The sequence below is a fragment of the Pelodiscus sinensis genome, chromosome 12 (genome assembly GCF_052426305.1).
Source record: "Pelodiscus sinensis isolate ZL-2025 chromosome 12, ASM5242630v1, whole genome shotgun sequence".
Lineage (NCBI taxonomy): Eukaryota > Metazoa > Chordata > Testudines > Trionychidae > Pelodiscus > Pelodiscus sinensis.
The window spans coordinates 4,356,477-4,375,259 of NC_143063.1; the positions used below are offsets into that span (position 1 = coordinate 4,356,477).

At 56.5% G+C, this 18,783-nt stretch overlaps 1 protein-coding gene across 3 annotated transcripts in view; it reads right to left on the minus strand.

Moving 5' to 3' along the window:
• Nucleotides 1-18,783, minus strand: part of ADGRG1 (adhesion G protein-coupled receptor G1) — a 44,408-nt gene that overhangs the window by 15,780 nt on the left and 9,845 nt on the right. For 2 of the 3 annotated variants that reach the window (XM_075940437.2, XM_075940434.2), the window contains 3 exons: nt 2,496-2,584; nt 1,362-1,787; nt 11-239 (listed from right to left, as the gene is read on the minus strand). In XM_075940437.2, coding sequence (XP_075796552.2) covers nt 11-239; nt 1,362-1,787; nt 2,496-2,544 — 704 coding nt within the window. In that variant the 5' untranslated portion in view covers nt 2,545-2,584. Of the gene's footprint in view, nt 1-10; nt 240-1,361; nt 1,788-2,495; nt 2,585-15,856; nt 16,384-18,783 lie in introns of those variants that run through there. The other variant, XM_075940435.2, reaches the window with a different exon arrangement.

Here is an 18,783-nt window from a genome sequence, read left to right on the forward strand (position 1 = left end):
CCGTACTCACTGGTATGAGTCTAGGGCATTGGTCTGTCTTCCAGCGGCTCTGCTGGGATTCTTCATGCTGTTTCCCAGGCTCGTTAATTCTTCCACAATCTTGTTCTCCGTGACCGCGCTGGCCCTGCCGGGGTCTCCAGCGGGTCTGCTGGGATTCCTCACGGTGGTTCCCAAGCTCATTAATTCTTCCACAGTCTCGTTCTCCGTGACCGCGCTGGCCCTGCCGGGGTCTCCAGCGGCTGGCGGGGGAAGAATGGAGAACATCGTGATTCATTCTGGGAGGAGGGGCCAGGGCTGGTTTCTCCCCCCGCCAGCAGCGTGTGCGTGGTACGGTGTTCTCCGGTGACCGCACTATTGATCGATTAGGGGCGGAGGCGGACTGGGCTGAACCCAGGGGATGTACATCAGCAGGAGCGAGGGGCACGCCAGGGCTGGGAGTTTGGTCAGGATGGGTAGGCCCGAAGGGCCAAGCAGACCATGGGTGTAGCGGGAGGCATCTGGGGCTGGACTTCCCAAGTTCTTAGGCATCTAAGGGGAGCCTCAAAAGCCTCTCTCAGCATCTGTAGGGGCCTCGATGCCTTTGCGAGCCGGCCTTGGGCCTGGAGCCTCTTGCACATGGCAGGAGAGGGCCGACAGCCCCCTGGGGGGTGAGTTTCTTGGCCTGTCTCAGTCCTCTCCCGGCGCACAGGAGACGGGCTTGTGGCAGTTTGCAGGGGGGTCCTGTCGACTGCACCGAGCTGTAAGGAAGGGGCTAGCTGGGGGTAAGAGCAGGCACTAGAGCCCTGGCCAGCAGCTTTGCCGTCTCTTCCTCAGCACGCCTCTAACCAGCGTGCAGCCGGGGCCGCTCCAGCCTCGCCTCCATCTTAGCCTCAGCTGTCCCCAGCCAGCGGATGTTCTAAGGGCGCCATGTGGCGGATGCCCTGCGGCTGAGACCCTGCTGAAGGCTGCTCGACTGGCCACGAAAGGGGGGGGGGGGGCGCACTGGGACTAGAGGAGGGATGAGCTGGTGAAATGCGTAACCTTGGCAACTCTGTTATTGTGGGGGCCTAACCGGAGATGCTTTAGGCAGGATTTCAGAGGAGCTGAGACCCGGCACTTCAGCACCTTTCAGTGGGAGAGGTGGGGAAACAGAGCCCAGAGAAACTACAAACAGATGCCCCAAAACTGGAACCCAAAACCAGTGGCCATTTTGGAAAAATGAGGGAATTGGCTTCTCCACTGCTAGCATCCAGAGCCACAGCAGCCTGTGGGAGCTTCCCAAAACCCTCCCACGCATGAGCCATCCCCGCTTAGCTCCCAAGAGTGCCCATGCGGGTGGCTGCAAGCTCTCCCACCCTTTTAATAAGTGGGTTCCACTTTACCACGGAGTTGGAAGGAGTAGACGGCAGCACTGCCGAGGGAGCTGTTGGCCGCCTTGTCGTGGGTGTAGGACACGTTGAAAAGCAGCGAATCCCTCGTTTTGTTAGACAGCGAAGGGGCGCAGGAGACGCTGAAGGAAGACTCAGTCGTGTTACTCAGAATGTAGTCAGTTCCGCCATACGTGAGGAGGAGACGCCTCTTCTCTTTGCACCAGCGGAGGCAGAAGCGGTATTTCCCCAAATGCTGCTGCAAACTGCTGTTGAATACAGAGGCCGTGGGGAACGGTGCGCTTATCTTCAGCATCTCGGGGCTGTTCTCGATGGTGATGTTCGCCTCCTGCGTCTCATAAACAAGGCGGCTTTGCTTGGTCTGGTTTCTGTCGCCACAAAATCGGAAATTGTCCGCACAGCAGCTGCTTCCGTGGAGCCCTGCGTTACACAGACCCGCACGGTGAGGTGCCGCTCTGCCTGAGGTGCCCCGTTCGCTAGCAGCTCCCCGGTCACCTCCTTGGTGTCCCCGCAACACCACTGCCTGTTATTTACGGCAGGGGGTGCAGGAAGGGCCACCGTGCCAGGTGCTGCTCTGAAAATCTTGGGAGCCATGTTAGAACCCATTAGCACAGGGCTGAGTGACTTCCAGTCTGGCATGTGCTTAGCCACACACGGGCCTCTTATCCCCATGGGCCAGATGGGGAATTGAGGCCCAGAGAGATTAAGTGAGGCCCAGGGAGGTTTTTCTGAGGCTCAGGCCAGGCCCACCCCTCCTCTGAAAGGACTCGAAGCTCACTCGGAGGAGCTGAGCACCCCCACGTGTGCCGCAGGATAAGAGGAACACAAACTGGTGGGGGGAGGGGAGGGGACATCTACCTGAGGGCCCAGCCGTTTTAAAGGGCCTGGACCCCTGGGCACCAGATGGCCGCTCCAGGCAGCTCTAAGGGCTGTGGGGCAGCACAATGCGCCTGCTGCCTCTGCGCCAGCCCTGCCCCCTTCCACCAAAGGCACTGCCGTTCCTGGGCGTGTGGAGCTCCTCTGCCCCCTTGCCCAGGGCCCCGGCATGGCTGTCGGCGCCCCAGAACACAGAAAACGATCATGCCTTCTCCTCGCTCCTCCAGTCAATATAACCGGGGAGCATCTTACCTTGCAAGAGGAAAAGCAGAGCCAGAAGGAGGCGCTCCATTGTGGGCATCTTTCCCAGGTCTTGATGTTCCTTAGCAAGAGGCTCTGACCTGGAGGGACACAAGGACACAGCAGTAGAGTCAGTTTGTCTGAAGAGCAGCAGGAATTTTGCACAGTGCAGGGTTTGGAGCGGACCAACAGCCAGCCATTCTTTCTGCGCCGGCCTGGGCTGAGTGGAGCGACCGTGCTCGGTGCGGGACACCTGCGAATCCCAGGAATTGCGTCCTTGTGATTGCCAGCGAGAGCAGAAAGCACAGTAGCTCTACAGGGCATCCCCACCATGAGCCGCCCCGGTGTACATCCATTCGACACTAAAGTCGTTGGCACTTGCAGGGACTGATGTGTTCCAAGTCCTCCCATTCCCCGCTCATAAGTTGCGCAACAAAACAAAACACGCGACAATTTGCACAAATGGAAGTCAGCCCCGGGAAAAAAAATTCCCTGCTTTCACTTGTTTTGCTAGAAGTCCAGTTGTTTGGAACGTATCTTGGACTTACAGTGTGGACGGTCCGTATGAGCAAGGCTGGATACAACTATTCTCTTGACCCCTGCCACTAGAGGGAACGACAGTTTCTTAAAAGCCAAGTAAAATTCTCGGCATAACTGGAACAATTTCATATAGTCTGTGAAATGAGCGATTCTGCTCCCTATGGAGCCTGGATTGGCATTCAGATACACTGCACTCCCTAGACCACTCCAGGCGCGGATTGAGGCGAGAGCGGAGCCATTAGCGATTATCTTTCACTAGTCATGAGATACAGGGAGAGATTCCAGATACTGGCACTGCATTTGCCCCTTCCTGATCTATAAAAAGGGGAATAAGGACAACCCAGGGAATGACAGACCTGCCAGCTTAACTTCTGTCCCAGGAAACATAATGGAGCAAATAATTAAGCCATCAGTTTACAAACATCTGGAAGCTAGTAAGGTGATAAGTAACAATCAGCATGGATTTGTCAACAAAATCATGTTAAACCAGCCAGAAAGCTTTCTTTGGTCTGATAACAAGGTTTGTGGCTAAGGGGGAAGCCATAGCCCAGGGTATATCTTAACTTTGACACAGTCTCACATGACCTTCTCATAAACCAACTAGGGAAATTAGATGGGGCTATTATAAGGTGGGTGCATAACTGGCTGGGTAACTGTTCTCAGAGTTAATCTGCCTGGGCACTCCATTAATGGATTGCCAGGTCACCTTGTTGTTTCAGGCCAATTCCACAAGCCAAATACACAGAGAAGGATTGGAACAACTTCATTTACAAGTTTAATTCTTATGCAAATGGTATGAACAGGGACATCCGCTGCTGACTCGCATCCTAATGACTTACAAACCAACCAATGGAGGTGCTAATTGTTTTTATTAGCCTCCTGTAACTACTTGAACCATCTACTCTCTGTCTCTTTTTCCCCCCTCTGCCCCTTCCCTTATTTGTTCTTGCATCTAGACTTCTAATACTCCAGTCATCTGAAGTGGGCTGTGCCCCTGAAAGCTCATGATCCCATCTACACATTTTGGTGCCAACTCTGCCCACATATATACACCAGCAACACCATCACAGGACCTAACCAGATCAGCCATGCCATCACTGGTTCATTCACCTGCACATCTACTAATGTAATATATGCCATCATGTGCCAACAGTGCCCCACTGCTATATACATCGGCCAAACTGGACAGTCCCTGCGTAAAAGAATCAAATCAGATATTAGGAATGGCAACATACAAAAACCTGTAGGGGAACACTTCAATCTTCCTGGACACACAATTGCAGATTAAAGGTAGCCATCCTGCAGCAAAAAAACTTCAGGACCAGACTTCAAAGAGAAACTGCTGAGCTACAGTTCATCTTCAAGTTTGACACAATCAACTCTGGATTAAACAAAGACTGTGAATGGCTTGCTAACTACAAAAGCAGCTTCTCTCTTGGAATTCACATCTCCAGATCAGCTGCTAGAAGTGGGCCTCATCCTCCTTGATTGGATCCACCTGGTCATCTCCAGCCTGATCCTGGCCTGCATATTTATACCTGCCTCTGGAAATTTCCACTACATGCATCTGACAAAGTGGGTCTTTGCCCACGAAAGCTTATGCTCCTACACTTCAGTTAGTTTATAAGGTGCCACAGGACTCCTCGCCGCTTTTGCAGATTCAGACTAACACGGCTACCCCTCTGATATCTACACATTTTGTTAGTCTTTAAGGTGCTACTAGACTATTTGTTGTTTTTTAAGGTTTTCTGTTACAGACTAACGTGGCTTCCCCCTCTGAAGCTTTTGTTCTCAGAGAGTTATGCTGCAAGTTATGCTCAACGAATGGAATTGAGCAAGGATCCATTCTGGGGCTGGGGTTGTTCTTCAGTGAGTTAGCTGATGGCACAGAGAGGACGCTTGCTCATTATACCACACTGGGAAGGGTTGCAAGTGCTGGGGAGTAAAGGGTCATAATTCAAAATGACCTGGACAAATTGGAGAAATCTTCTTCTTAAAGCCTGGCACTCCGAGTGGAGTATAGGTCATCTACAAGTCTCCTCCACTTCGCTCTCGAGACAAAACATCTAGCTGACTCCAGAAGTTCCCCAGTTGTTGTTCTTCAGTTATTAAATTGGAGAAATGGTCTGAGGTAAATAGGATGCAAATGTGAAGTGCTTCACTGAGGAAGGAACAATGAGTTTCACACACACACAAGGGAGCTCTGCGGGAAGGGAGCTGGGGAGTCAGTGAACCAGAAGCTAAATATGATACTGTGGCCCAAAAAAAGGGGCTAACATTTCTCTGGGATGTATTCACAGGAGTGCTGCAAGCAAGACACGAGAAGTCATGCTTCCGCTCTGCTCTGCGCCGGTTAAGCCTTGGCTGGAGTACTGTGTCCAGCGCTGGGCACCACGTTTCAGCAAAACGATGAGAAATGAGAAAGGGCAACAAAGCAATTAGAAGTGATGAAAACATGCCCTCTGGGGCAAGACTGAAGACTGGGTTTATTTAGTCTGCAGAAGAGAAGATTGGCTGGGGAAGTGGTAACAGTTTTGAAATACATGAAAGGTTTTCTAAAGAAGGGCGGGGGGGGGGGGGAGAAGGGGTAGAAATATTGTTCCCCTTGGCCTCTGAGGACAGGACAAGAAGCAACGGGCTTAAACTGCAGCGAGGGAGGTTTAGGTCGGACATTAGAAAAACTTCCTACCTGGCAGGGTGGTCAAACACTGGAATAAATTGCCTTGTCAGGGAAAGTCCAGCTGGCGCTGGGTCCTGCCATGAGGGCAGGGGACTGGACTAGATGTCCTCTCGAGGTCCCTCCCAGGCCTATGATTCTACACCCCTCCAGGACTCCAAAGCAGAGAGCTTGTAAAATAATTATTAAACGAACAAGTCCTCTGTGTGCTACTGCCGTGGGTTGAAGTATAAATCACCACACTGGCCCACAAAGGGTTAATTAGCACCTGACCTCCTAATGAGCCAGCCTAGCTGTGCCCTCCGGGTGCAATTCAGGGTCAGACCCAGCTGGGGTGGCACTGTCTGGTTCCATAAAGGAGGGGTTTGAGAGCAGCGGCGAGTGGTCATTTTGTGTCCTCTCCTCCTGAGGAGCAGGCCGAGGGGAGGTGGAGGGAGAGGCTGAAAAAGATCCAGCCACAAGGAAAGGGAGAGAGGAACACGCTGAAGGAGCCAAGATTAGCATCCACCATAGGCTTGGGGTAAGAGGCCCTGGTGCACGGACAATAGGGTGGAGAACAGAGGGGAATCGGAATAGCTCTTGCCATCTGCAACCTCTAGCACCAGGAACGAGCTGGCAGCCGTGGTTCTGTTTTCGGTTACTTAGTGAAGAGGCTGGAACTGAAGCGAGACCTCAGGCTTCTTGGTTTGCTACTTGTGCCCTCATCCTGGTGAAGGCCGTGATGGAGGACATGGATGACCCAGAAAGGGTGTAGTTCCAGCAGGACCTGGCTGGAGGGCCACGCCCCACGCCCCACGAAATGGGTGACCACATCAGAGACACTGTTCTGGGGTGGGTGTGAGAACAATGCTGCAAGGGGGGGGGGGTCTAGTGTTGGGAAGACTATTGCAGTCCTGTTGCTGGGTCAGAGTCAACAGCAGCACAGGCAAAGAGAAGCCAGTGTGCTATGCGGCTGTGTTTAGATTGACTTTCTCTTGGGCTTGACCTTCTTGAAAGCCTTTGGAAAGGGCCCATGACACACCGCGACAGCTGTACGGCAGAGCACTTCTGAGAGCAGCAGCGTGATTCTGATTTACACCAGCTGAGCAACTGCCCACATGTGGTCAACCAGCGACACCAACCAGTGACACCAGCTGGGTAGATGCAGAGGACACAGAGAGAGGGGGAACGATGGGGAGTGCTACCCGGAGAGCCCTGGCTGCTCTCGTCCTCGGTTTCTGCTGGAAAACGCACACCCCTTACAGTGCCCTGCCAGGGTGCCTCATTGCGGAATCAGTGGGAACACCCTGCAAGCAAGGGGCGTAGAGCTTGGAATATTCCACTCGGATAATGTTACCCGGTGGTTCCGGTTATTTTTCTACCGGCAAAAGCTCTGGCGTCGGTGCCGCTATACCAACAAAAACATTCTTCTTGCTTATTTCATTGGGGAACCTTGGATCAGCTCTACAGACAAAACGAGTCTATTGCCAGTACATAAGAACGGCCGTACTGGGTCAGACCAAAGGTCTATCTAGCCCAGTAGCCTGTCTGCCAACAGTAGCCAGCGCCAGATGCCCTGGAGGGGGTGGACCGAAGACAATGATCAAGTGATTTGTCTCATGCCATCCCTCTCCAGCCTCTGACAAACAGAGGCCAGGGACACCATTCCTACCCCCTGGCTAATAGCCTTTTATGGACCTAACCTCCATGAATTTATCTAGCTTCTCTTTAAACTCTGTTATAGTCCTAGCCTTCACAGCCTCCTCTGGCAAGGAGTTCCACAGGTTGACTACACGCTGTGTGAAGAAGAACTTTCGCTTATTAGTTTTAAACCTACTACCCATTAATTTCATTTGGTGTCCTCTAGTCCTTATATTATAGGACCTAATGAATAACTTTTCTTTATTCACCCTCTCCGCACCAATCATGTACAGCTTCTGAGTTCAAACAGGGCCCTTTTTAGTATGGAGAAGAGCTGAAAGTCAGCTCCACACCTCCCTAAACTAAACTGAAGTCCTGGAGCTTGACTCGTATCATGCCGGGGTGGGGCGTCTCTCTCTTGAAGTCAGTGGGGATCCCACATAACACTAGTAACACCGTGGGAGTCAGTGGAGTTCGTCTTGCCGGGGTTAGCAAGAAACGAATCGGTGCCAGGGAATTTCTCTTTGTGGGACGCCCTCTCCATAGAGCGTAAACACGTCCAGACCCAGGGTATTGTGGTTTTGACTTACTCCCATCTTAAATCTAGGAACAAAGCCACCGATGGGCCTGTACCAACCTGTGATACAGAGGCAGCAGTGCAGGGTGGCAGCAGCCCCTCTCCAGAGGAGGGACTGAGCTCCTGGACCTGGCATGAGCCAGAACTGAACTGGGCTGCCTGCCGGCCTCCTAATACACTTCTAATGCAGAGCCGCAGCTGGGTAGGTCCCGGAACCGGCATGAGCCAGGACTGTGCCGGGCTGCTGGCCAGCCTGCTAAAAAATTTACTGGCAGGTGGCGGCGGGGAGAGACGGTGCGGAATGTGTGTAGTCTATAGCACTGACCAATAAGCTTTCACGTATCGGTTAATCGACTTCACTATTACATCCCTAGTTTGGGTTGTGACCCAGAGGTTGAGAAACCGGGCTCTAGTTCAACCACTGCCTCTCCAGCCAGCATATCTGCCCCAGCTGTTTCCTTATAACCATGGCACCGCATTACAGCCAACTCCTGGCTCGCTCCAACTTTTCCTTCCTCTCCTTTCAATTCGCAGCACTGCTGAAATTACAGCAAGGCAGACTCAGCCACAAGGAAAGAACAGAATGTGCTGACAGCTGTTCAGCTGCATGTGTGGAAGAGCAGCTGGTCTCAGGCCAGCTCCGAAAGGACCGGTGTCCCCATCACAAACCCCACTGCTACAACCGCCAGGGGCTTCCCCTGGGGGCAGGTTAGTCCACAATTTTACAATCTCCTCCAACGCACGCAGGGCTGGCTGCTGTCAGAGCATACGTCCCCCCTGAAATCAAAGCTGAGATGGCAGCTTTCGCAGACACACACTCGCTAGCATGGCTAAAAATAGCCGAGGAGGCGTGTGGGTTTCAGCAACGGGAGGTAGCCGGGGTCCCCGATGTGCTTGCACAGGCCACACTACTACAGCTATGTTGCAGTTTTTAGCCACACGAGTGTGCACAGGAAAGTTTGTCTGCAGGAGCAGCATTTCTACAGCAGTCTGCAAGGCAGACATGCCCCGAGCCAGGATATTGGACTAGCGGCTTCAGTGGTCTGCTCCTCGGTTTCTCGCTGAGCTGATCCAGTCCGGGAGATGCCTGTTACCACAAGTTTCACACGTGCAGACTGGGAAGGGACTGCCTAGCAAGGGGTCCTGCAGAAAGAGATCTAGGGGTCAGAGCAGACCAAAAGCTAAAGATGCGTCAACAGCATGACGCTGTTGCAAAAAACAAAAAGCGCACACGATTCTGGGCTGCATTAACAGGAGGGTTGTGAGCAAGACACGAGAAGTCATTCTTCCGCTCGACTCTGCGCTGGGTAGGCCTCGGTTGGAGTCTTGTGTCCAGTTCTGGGTACCACATTTCAGGAAAGATGCAGTGAAATGGGAGACGGTCCAGAGAAGAGCAGCAAAAATGATTAAAGGTCTAGAAAACATGACCTATGAGGGAAGGCTGAAAGAACTGGGCTTGTTTAGTTTGGAAAAGAGAAGACAGAGGGGACATGAGAGCGGTTTTCAAGTATCTAAGAGAGTCACAAGGAGGAAGAGAGATTGTTCTCCTTGGTCTCTGAGAACAGGACAAGAAGCAATGGGCTTAGATTGCAGCAAGGGAGATTGAGGTTGGGCATTAGGACATTCCATACTCTCAGGGTGGTTCAACACTGGAATAAGTTGCCTAAGAAGGTTGTTGAATTTTCATCCCTGGAGACATTTCAGAGCAGGTTGGACAGACGCCTGTCAGGGATGATCTAGACCAGCCGTGGCCAACCTGTGGCTCTTCCTCCCCAAAGTGTGGCTCGTGAAGCCGCTCCTGCTCCCCTCCACGACAGCGATTCAAAACAGCACCCAAGCTGGCAGCTGTCAATGGGAGGCTAATATAGCCAAAAAGCCTAAGCTTGCTTGCTCCTTAAAGGGGCAGCCTCTCCCCCCCCCCCTTGACAACTCTTCGCATTTTTTCCCGCCACTGTTTCAGCTCTTTGTTAAATGGGTTGGCCACCCCTGATCTAGACAGTGCTCGGTCCTGCCGCGAGGGTCGGAGTCTGGACTCGCGGACTCTCGAGGTCCCTTCCGGTTCTACTGTTCTGTGGTTCTCCGCAGCGTGTCCTTGGAGGCGCTCTCCGCAGAGAAGCCACGGAGACACTGGTGGGAGAGCGTTGGGGAAGCTGCCCTGCTACTGTTCCCGTTGGGCAGCTTCTGTGCTTACAAGGGGGGACTCCAGCCTCGAGGGATGCCTACCTGGTACCTCCCTGGCACTAAAGCCACTAAGCAAACTTTCCTGCCCAGCTAGCTGACCGGACTCTTAAGAGCCCCGGGAGAAGTCGGCCTGGCCTTGCTGTGATTGTGATTTCTTGACTGTTGCTGGAGGATTTCACAATGAGTTTTTTTGCACTTGCATAAAAGCCTTTCCCACGCTGCTGCTGTCAGATAATAACCAGCCAGCACCACAAGCTAATTGACCTCCGACCATGTTGACGCTTGCATGTGTGTTACCCACAAGGGGGTGAGTGCAGAGTGGGGTGGGAAACAGTAAGTAGCAGCAAGCCAGAGGAGACCTACATGCCAGCAGCTCGGCGGAGCGTGCGGGCTGGGGTTTGCAGCCCCTTTCTCGGACCTGGTGGCTCTTGTTCAATATTGATATTGCAACGCACACATCCCCGGGATGTGGTGCACTGTCCCATGCAGTGGGACGAAGCGCACGTACACAGACAGCAGCTGGGTGTGCTCCCCGGCCTTAGCTGAGGGCCAGCAGGCTTTTAGCTCGAGCTGTAGAGGTACGTGCACTGAGGTCCCGGGTTCGGTTCCGCCTGCCGGCATCATGCTAACAGCCCCAACCAGGCAGGAATCCAGGCGCTGCTTTTGCGCCAAGTGATATGGGCCCACAACACCAGCTTGCGTGCATGATCTCTCTGGCCGCACCCCAGTCCCTTGGGCTTGGTCTTTCCTAGGTCTTGCCTCCAGAACTGAGCCGAGTCCCAACAACTCTCCCCCCACTCCTGCCTGCGTGGGGAAGATGGAGCAGCCTGGCTGTCAGCTCCGTTCCCAGGCTAGGCCTTGTGGCTACCCCTGTCCAGGTGCATAAACCTTTACAGCAGGACGGTGACAGTCTCTCTTTCCCCGGTGCCAGCTCTGTCCACACAAGCGATTTCGTCACTGGACCCAACCACATCAGGGGCTCATTTAACTGCACGTCCACTATTGGGATCTACGCCATCAAATGCCAGCAGTGCCCCTGAGCCATGGATATTGGCCAGACTGGATCGTCTCTACGGGAAAGAATTGATGGACACAAATCAGATATCCGAAAAGGCAGCACGCAGAACCCTGTTGGAGAACACGTTAGCCTGCCCGGGCGCTCATTCATGGATCTCAAAGTCACCTGTTGTTTCAGGCCAATCCCACAAGCCAAACACAGGGAAGGGTCGGAACTTAACTTCATTCACAAGTTTGATTCCTATCAGAGAGGACTGAATAAAGACATTACCTGGCTAGCACACTCCCTTCCACGTCCTAATGTCTTAACCAACCAACCAACAGGTGCTTATAGAGGTGCAAATTGTTCTTCTCAGCCTCTTGTAACCTGAACAATCTAATTCATTATTTTTCTCTTTTCCCCCCCCCCTTTCCCTCCCTCCCTTATTTATTCTTGGATCTGAACTTCTAATACAGTCATCTGAAGAAGTGGGTTCTACCCCCGAAAGCTCATACCACCTACATGTTTTGTTAGTCTTTAAGATGCTGCTAGACCAGCGGTCCCCAACTTTTTGGGGCTGCCGGGTGCCCAGGGGCGGGGCTGCGCACACACGCCGCATGTCTGGTGCCGGTGCCGCTTCTGTGCTGCACGCCCAGGGGCGGGGACGCCCATACGCCATGCGCCCGGGGCTGGAACAGCCCATGCCATGCGCCCGGGGGCTGGGCTGGCCCCGATCAGTCAGCAGGCGCACAGAAATGTCCCGGTGGGCGCCATGGTGCCCGCGGGAACCGTGCTGGGGACCACTGTGCTAGACTATTTGTTGATTTTTAAATATTTCCAGTTACAGTAACTCGTCTCCCCCTCTGAATCTTTCTTTCCTGCCGTTACACACACCAGCGCTATCTCAGAATACACTCCCTTGGAATCCCCTGCATTAAACAGGGGCTGAGCCATAGAAAGGGGCATTCGACTCATGCTCCCAGTGAAGTCCATGGACAAATCCCCCGAGGGCCGCACTTGGAAAGCTCTGTGAGGACTCCCAGCTGTTCGGCTGCCACCGCTCGCTTTCCAGCGCCTCCTCACCCGCTCGCTCTGCCCTGCAGAGAGCCCCGAGGAGAGCTGGACCCTGCAGTTCCCTGGCAGGTTGTGCCGGTTTCGGTCTGACTCAGCCGAGCTGCACCAAGGATCCCGCGGAGAGACAAGGAAGAGGAACAGAAGTTGGTTAGGCCGGAGAGAAAACTCTGAATGGGGGAAGCCAGGAAACACACCCTTCGCGACGTCAGCTTCAGGGAAGGACAGCTCAGCTGCACCGGGTGGGGGGGAGAAAGGGAGGAGAGGGGCAAACGCGTGGTCAGCGGCCCAGGTGGGAAGCAGGCCTTGCGGGCGTGTGCCCAACGTGAGGAAGGGCTGAAGTACCCGGCAGCTGCAGAATTGAGGTTAGAGCTGTCCCATGCAAACGCCGACCACGCTTCCTTCAGGTGCTCACGCTAGCACTGCTGTCGTGCAAGATCCGTGCCAGCAGGTGGGCGCAACGCCGGAGGGCGAGGTCGCCACACTCATCACTTCACAGCAGGAGGGGCCGACGCGGCTGCCAACGCCGGCTCCGGCTGTGGCTTGCAAGCCGGCAGCCTGTGCGCCTCCAGCAACCCCGGCGGCACCCCCGCAAGCGGCGGGTTCATTCTTAGCGCAGCGTCCTCGCCTTGCCACCCCCGAAAGCCCGGTATTGATCAGCGCGGCTGAGCGGAGCCCTGGGCGCCCTGCGGCAGCTGCTGCTCAGAAACCCTGGTGGGCAGCAGGAGTTTCGCTTTGTCTGGCAGTGGCGCCACGTGGGCCAGGGAGCTGGCGAGACGCCGCAGGGCTGCCTGGCAGCTGCTCTGAAGCGGCATCGGAAGGGGGGAATGCCGGCCTGCATGCCCCCCAGGGGAGCAGAACGGGCTCTGTGTGTGTGTGTGTGGGGGGGGGAATAGCTGATCTGCTGCACTCTGAATTAAGCCCGTTTCCTTCTCCATTCCTCTCTCTGTCCCTCCTCTGCATCCCCCTTGGCACACTCCCGTCCTCCCCTCACGCCCTGATCCTGCCTGCTCCCAAACTTCGCTCCTTCCATCTCTCCACCCCAGGCCCCACCGAGCCCCTCTTCCCTCTGTCAGCTCCCTCCCGTCCCCTTCCCCCTCGCCGGCTCCACCCGCCCAGCAAAGGGGAAACTGCCGCTGACCCAGGCCAGCCGACTTGCCGACGGGGCAGCTGGCGTTTCCCACCCTCTCCCGCGCCGGGCTTGGCGCCGCTTTCCCGTAGAGCCGCGCGTTGCAAGACCTCGTGGCCAGCAGGGAGCTGGACTTGAGAACTGCCCGAAGTACCTGCTCGCCCTTCTGTGCAAGGGCCTCAGCTGGAGCCAGAGAGGCGGCGTGTTAGCCATGAACGGGGGGTGCTCAGCCCAGGCCCCCTGGCTACTGCACCCAGGAGTCCCGGGGGAGCCAGGCCGTCCTCTGGCCGTGCGAAGGGGGTGGCTGGCGGCCACACAGAGCACTTCTGGCTCTGGGACTCGCTGTCGTCTCCCTCCTCCCCCCGAGGGAGCAGCCTGCACGGTGTGGTCCAGACACCAGCGACCGAGAGGAGGGGAAGGGCCCCGGCGGAGGGGCAGCAACAAGCAGAAGTGGCCCTCGGCGCATGGCTGACGGCAGGCGCTGTGTGCACGCGTGGTTTGGATACCGGTGCTGCCGCAGGCGCTGCCGTCTGGAGTCACAGCCCGGACCCCGGCACGTGGCAGTTTTCTGGCCCTTGCTGGCTTCATGGCCCAGGTGCAAGGGGGGGGCAGGCCGGCTCCGAGGCCCGCAGGCTGCTGAGGGCGAAACCCTGAGAAAACGAGCCGAGACGCCCCCGCTTCAGAGGTGCCCGTCCCCTCCCAAGTGTCAGCCGGGGGGGGGGGGGGGGGTGATGCCCTCTGCCCCAGGACAGGCGGGGGGCAGGGAGGAGCCAAGGCAGGAGAAAGGGACTCGAAGGCAGGCCTGGACATTAGCCCCGGCCTGGCAGCCTCTTGCCCTCGCTCCCTGCTGGCATGATGGCCGTGCCACCCCTACAGCCACACGGAGCCCAGCACGGCAGCCCTAGAGCAGCCGAACCCGGGAGCAGCGCTCAGCTGGAAGGCAGCGCAGGGCGAGGGGAGCAGGACAGGCTCTGGGGGCTGGGCTAGTATTGGGGGACTCTCGGGGTGGTGGGTGCTAAGAGGTGGGGGGGCTGGCACTGGGGCTCTGGAAACAGGAGACTGGCACTGGAGGGTCATGGTGGGGGGCTGGCGTCAGGGGGGTTGGCTGCAGGGGACTCCGGGGTCAGTGGAGGGGTGGGGGGCTCTAGGGGTGAGGGCTGGCACCAGGGGGGGTTCTGGGACCAGGAGATACCACATGGCGACTGCTGGAGCTGAAGCCGGCTGTTCACAGCAGCGCTACCATTTTATTTGCATAGTCATTATTTGCATAATGAATACAAAAATATGCAAATCAACCATTACTAGGCCAACAGTTTGCGACTGGGTTTGCCGGCCCGCGCCATAAAAAGGGTGGGAACCGCTGCCCTAGGGAACTGCAAAACAGGGCGGCAGCTTCGCTCTGCTGCCTCAGGGCCTCGTCTTCAGGAGGCGGGGCCTAGTCCTCACAGGGGCGGGGCCTAGTCCTCACAGGGGCGGGGCCTAGTCCTCACAGGGGCGGGGCCTCACCAGCCAGGTGACTGCGGCTCCGGCGCGCCCAGCGGACAGGAGAGCCGTCGGGACAGGCCCACGGTGCCCTGCCTGCCCGGGGCCTGTCCCGACCGAGCGCTGCCCACGCAGAGCGGCGCTTCCTGCCCTGAACGTCGGCAGAAACAGGAGCGCCGGAGACACGGTCCCTGCAGCGCGCTCGCCGGCGGGAGGTGGAGTCCCTGCTTCTGCACGGCCCAGTCGCGGTGCCAGCTCCCGCCAGGACCCTCATTCCCCGCAGCGATGGTTCCTCGCCCGGGGCACAGCCATCGCCGGGGGGAAGGAGGGGCCCTCCTGCCTTCGGGTGGGCGCCGCCACGCTAAGCACAGCCAGGGCCTGGCCACGCCGCCCGCTGCTGCAGCCGGCCCCCGCCTCGGTGAGCCGGGAGGGGCTCTGTGCAGGGGACCCCTCGTGCCCGCCCAGCAGCCCCTTGGCAACAGCGAATCAGGTGCCCAGAGCACTGCCCCTGCAGCCCCCCCTCGGACCGAGCTGCACTGCCCCCATGGACAGCTAGCGCTGGGTGTTGGTGGGGCGATTCGCAGATGGGACGGAGGCAGCGTCCTAGTCAGCTGGGCCCAGGAGAGTTTCCAATGCTGCCCCACTGATTAGCAGAGCGCCCTGTTGGTGGTGCACACCCCCCCTGCGCCGGTGCACAGAACATTTATTCCGCACGTGGCTGGAGAGCATGAGAGGGAGCAGAGGCCCTGAGGTTTGGCTTGCTTGGCTGGAGTGCAGGGATTTCCGTGACCCGGGAGAGTCCAAGATGGTGCAGCTGCACCACTCAGCGAGAGGCTGGGGTGGAAGCGATTCACACCCCTTGGCCAAGGAGACGGGGCGCAGGGCCCCAGGCAGGTATGCGGCGAGCAGAGGCGAGGCCCAGCCCAGGACTCAGGAGACACCAGCTCAAACCGAGAACAGGCCCTGGGCGGTTTCTGAGCCACCCCCAGCAGGCCTCCAGGGCTGTCAGGCAGCTGCTCCCTTGGAGCTGTGCTGTCTCAGATCCATCTTCCCCTGCCCCCCCCCGCTGCCGCTCTCTCGGGCTGGATTCTCCCCTCACCGCTCTACAGGTCGTGGTCCAGGGCTCCCTCGGCGCTGTGGGAACACGGATGACTAGCAGGCCTGGCGGGTGCCCTAGGGCTGGGCTGCCCCCCCGCTCACTGGCTGGCTCTCCCCTCGGGGGGCCCTAGGGCAGTCCAGCTGCCGCTCCTGTCGGCTGCTCTCCGAGGATGCGCCGGACCAGGAATAGTCCGGACCCGCCCAGCTCCACCGACAGCAGCGGTGGGGCCCAGTGCTGCTGGAGACAGTGCGGGTGTCTGGCCCAGGTGGCGGAGCCTGGCAGGGGCATGCGCCCCCGGGGGCAGGTTTGCCGCAGGCCTGCGTTTTGCTAGCGCAGACCAGGCTTACGGCCCCACTAGGTCTCCTGCCATTGGCTAGAGTCCAGTCTGACGGGGTTGTGCACGCTCGTCTGGGAGCCCCCGGCCACTGCCGCTCCCCTCTCCAAGGAACTTTCCTGTTCTTAGAAACTGCAACGCCCAGCGGCTAACCAGCCTGACATCGGACAGCCCACCCGAGCCCACTGCTATCTCCAGGGACCAGGCAGATCCTTCCTCCCCACACGGGGCTGCTCTCAGTATCCTTGTATCCCGAGACGCCAACCCCCAGCCTCCGCCCCGGCGGCTCAAGCAGCCTTATCTCCCCCAAGCTGCCGCTAGGAGCGGGCCTGCGGGTATTTTTAGATCCCACCTCAAGGCCTGCGCGTCAGTGAGCTGGCTGGAGAACAATAGCGCACGAAAGTTCCTGCTTGGTCACAAACAGTCAGAGCACAGATGGTTCCCCAGAGCATTAAGTAACCAGAGGGGACACGAGCTCGGGTGGGGCACCTCCCTCCCTGCTTTCCTGCCCCCCAACGGCAGAAGCCATGTGCTGCACAAACAGCTGTGTAACGGGCCGGGGTCAGGCAGCGGCAGCTGTTACTTGTGCAAGGCTCACGATTCTGCTGCTTAGCTCACGCTGAAAGGCATCCCCTCTTCATTCACACCCAGTATAAATCCGGAGTAAGAACAGGAGTCACAAGAGCCTCCCAGGCATAAAACTGGTGCCCGTGAAATTGGACTTACACCCAAGAGCGGGGCACACGTCGGTTAGCAGGGTGTTGGCGCCACGTTACCAGCTCTTGTGATTTGTATCGCAAATCTTGCAATACGATATCACTTCCATAAAGCTCCGACTCCTGGACTGACTCCGTGAGACTCTCCGCTTTCATTCAAATCAAACATGAAAGCTGGTGTGGAGAGAGAAAAGCTCTGGGACTCAAAAGCGAACGGCTAGAAGAGCAGGAGGAGACCACAGCGCCTTTTAAAACCCTCATGATTTGGGGGACCTGACCCAGACACGCCAAATGCTGTTGGAAGGCGGGTTTCGATTCCTATTTGAGTTTTTTCCTTACAGAAGGGAACTTTATGGCAGAGAGAAGACCTGGGTTCTGTTCCGTTTTGCCTGCTCTGCATCCTTTAGGAAAATGCCAGTGCTCTGCCTTGATTTGCCTATCTGTAAAATGGGGATAATATCTGCCGACCCGCCCGTTATGGGGCCGGGGAGCTAAATTCACTCAAGTGGTCGAAGCCCTTTGAGAGCCCAGTTTATCCCCTAAAAACAGATGAGGTTAAGTCCCACTACTGCTTCCTCTTCTCTGAGAGGCACGATTCTAGCACAGTCTCTCTGTGCTGATTCTGCTTATTGAATGTTTGCCTTTGCAAAGCATTTTTTGTATTTCCAGAGCCGGTTGGGGGGGGGGGGGGGTGCAGACAACTCAAACACATCCCTGATGAGCAAGTGGCAGCGTGTGCGTTATTCAGAACGCTGGCATTTGGTGGCAGCCCAGGCCATGCGAGTTGCAAGGGGCTCGTGACTGAACCTTTGCCCTGCACTGGCCCTTTAAGGGCTGAGAGCGAAGCCCCAGCTGAGGCAGCTCTGGCTAGTGAGGGCCCAGCTGGGGGCTGTATAAAAGAGGACTCGGAGGGAGGGGAGAACCGACTGCTGCTCTGGACAGAAAGCCGTAGGGACCTGACCGCCAGGGAAGCAGGAGGCTTCCTGGAGGTAGAGCAGAGCTGGGGCAACTCTGGCCAAGCAAGCTCCCAGGCTGCAGGGCCCGAAGCAGCCAGGTTAGGCAAAGGCAGCAGGTCCATACCCCTTTGCCAGTGATGAGTGGCCGTTATGGACTGCAGTTTGCCAGAGGCAGGGGCTAGATGAAGACTGGCAGTGGGTCACTGAAGCAAGGTGGGGACGGGGAACTGGGCGTTTCTTGGGGGAACTGGGTGCCCCTTGGGAGGAGAGGATCCTGGATAGCACAGTTGGATAAACACCATGCCCCGGAAGGGGGTGCAGAGAGACTGGAGTGGGCACTGCCAGAGAGCCGTGTCTGGAAGAGGATGCCGTGGTCAAAGAGAAACATGGGGAGACACCCTTCAGTGGTTCCCAAACTTTTCAGCACCACGCCCCCTTTTTGATATTTGAAAAACCCTCGCCCCCCCAAAATAGTAAAACTTCGGGTGCTATTGACAGGTGTGTGCACACCTGGGTCACCTCGCACCCCCCTGGAATTTCTTTATGCCCCCCAATTTGGGAACCCATGAGCTAGAGGGAGGCGTCCAATAAGCCAAACAAGTGAATTCCCAGAGCAGCCACGCATGATGCTGAGTCTGCCCCATGACAGCGCCGAATACACACACACTCATCTGAGCCGTGCAGAACGGTTTCGAAGCAGTCTATATTTGCCATCACTGAAAGATCTGAATACAGCGGAGTGGAATAGAAACACTAAGACTCGCCAAACATTTGTCCCGTTTTCAGCCAGCTCTAACTTCTATTAATACCCAATATCACAAATATTGGCCTCAGAATTTGCATTCTGGGTCACAACATGCAAATGGAGCCTTGCAGTCTTCCTCCAGGCTGACTCAACGAAAGAAGGAAAAAAAAAAAAGA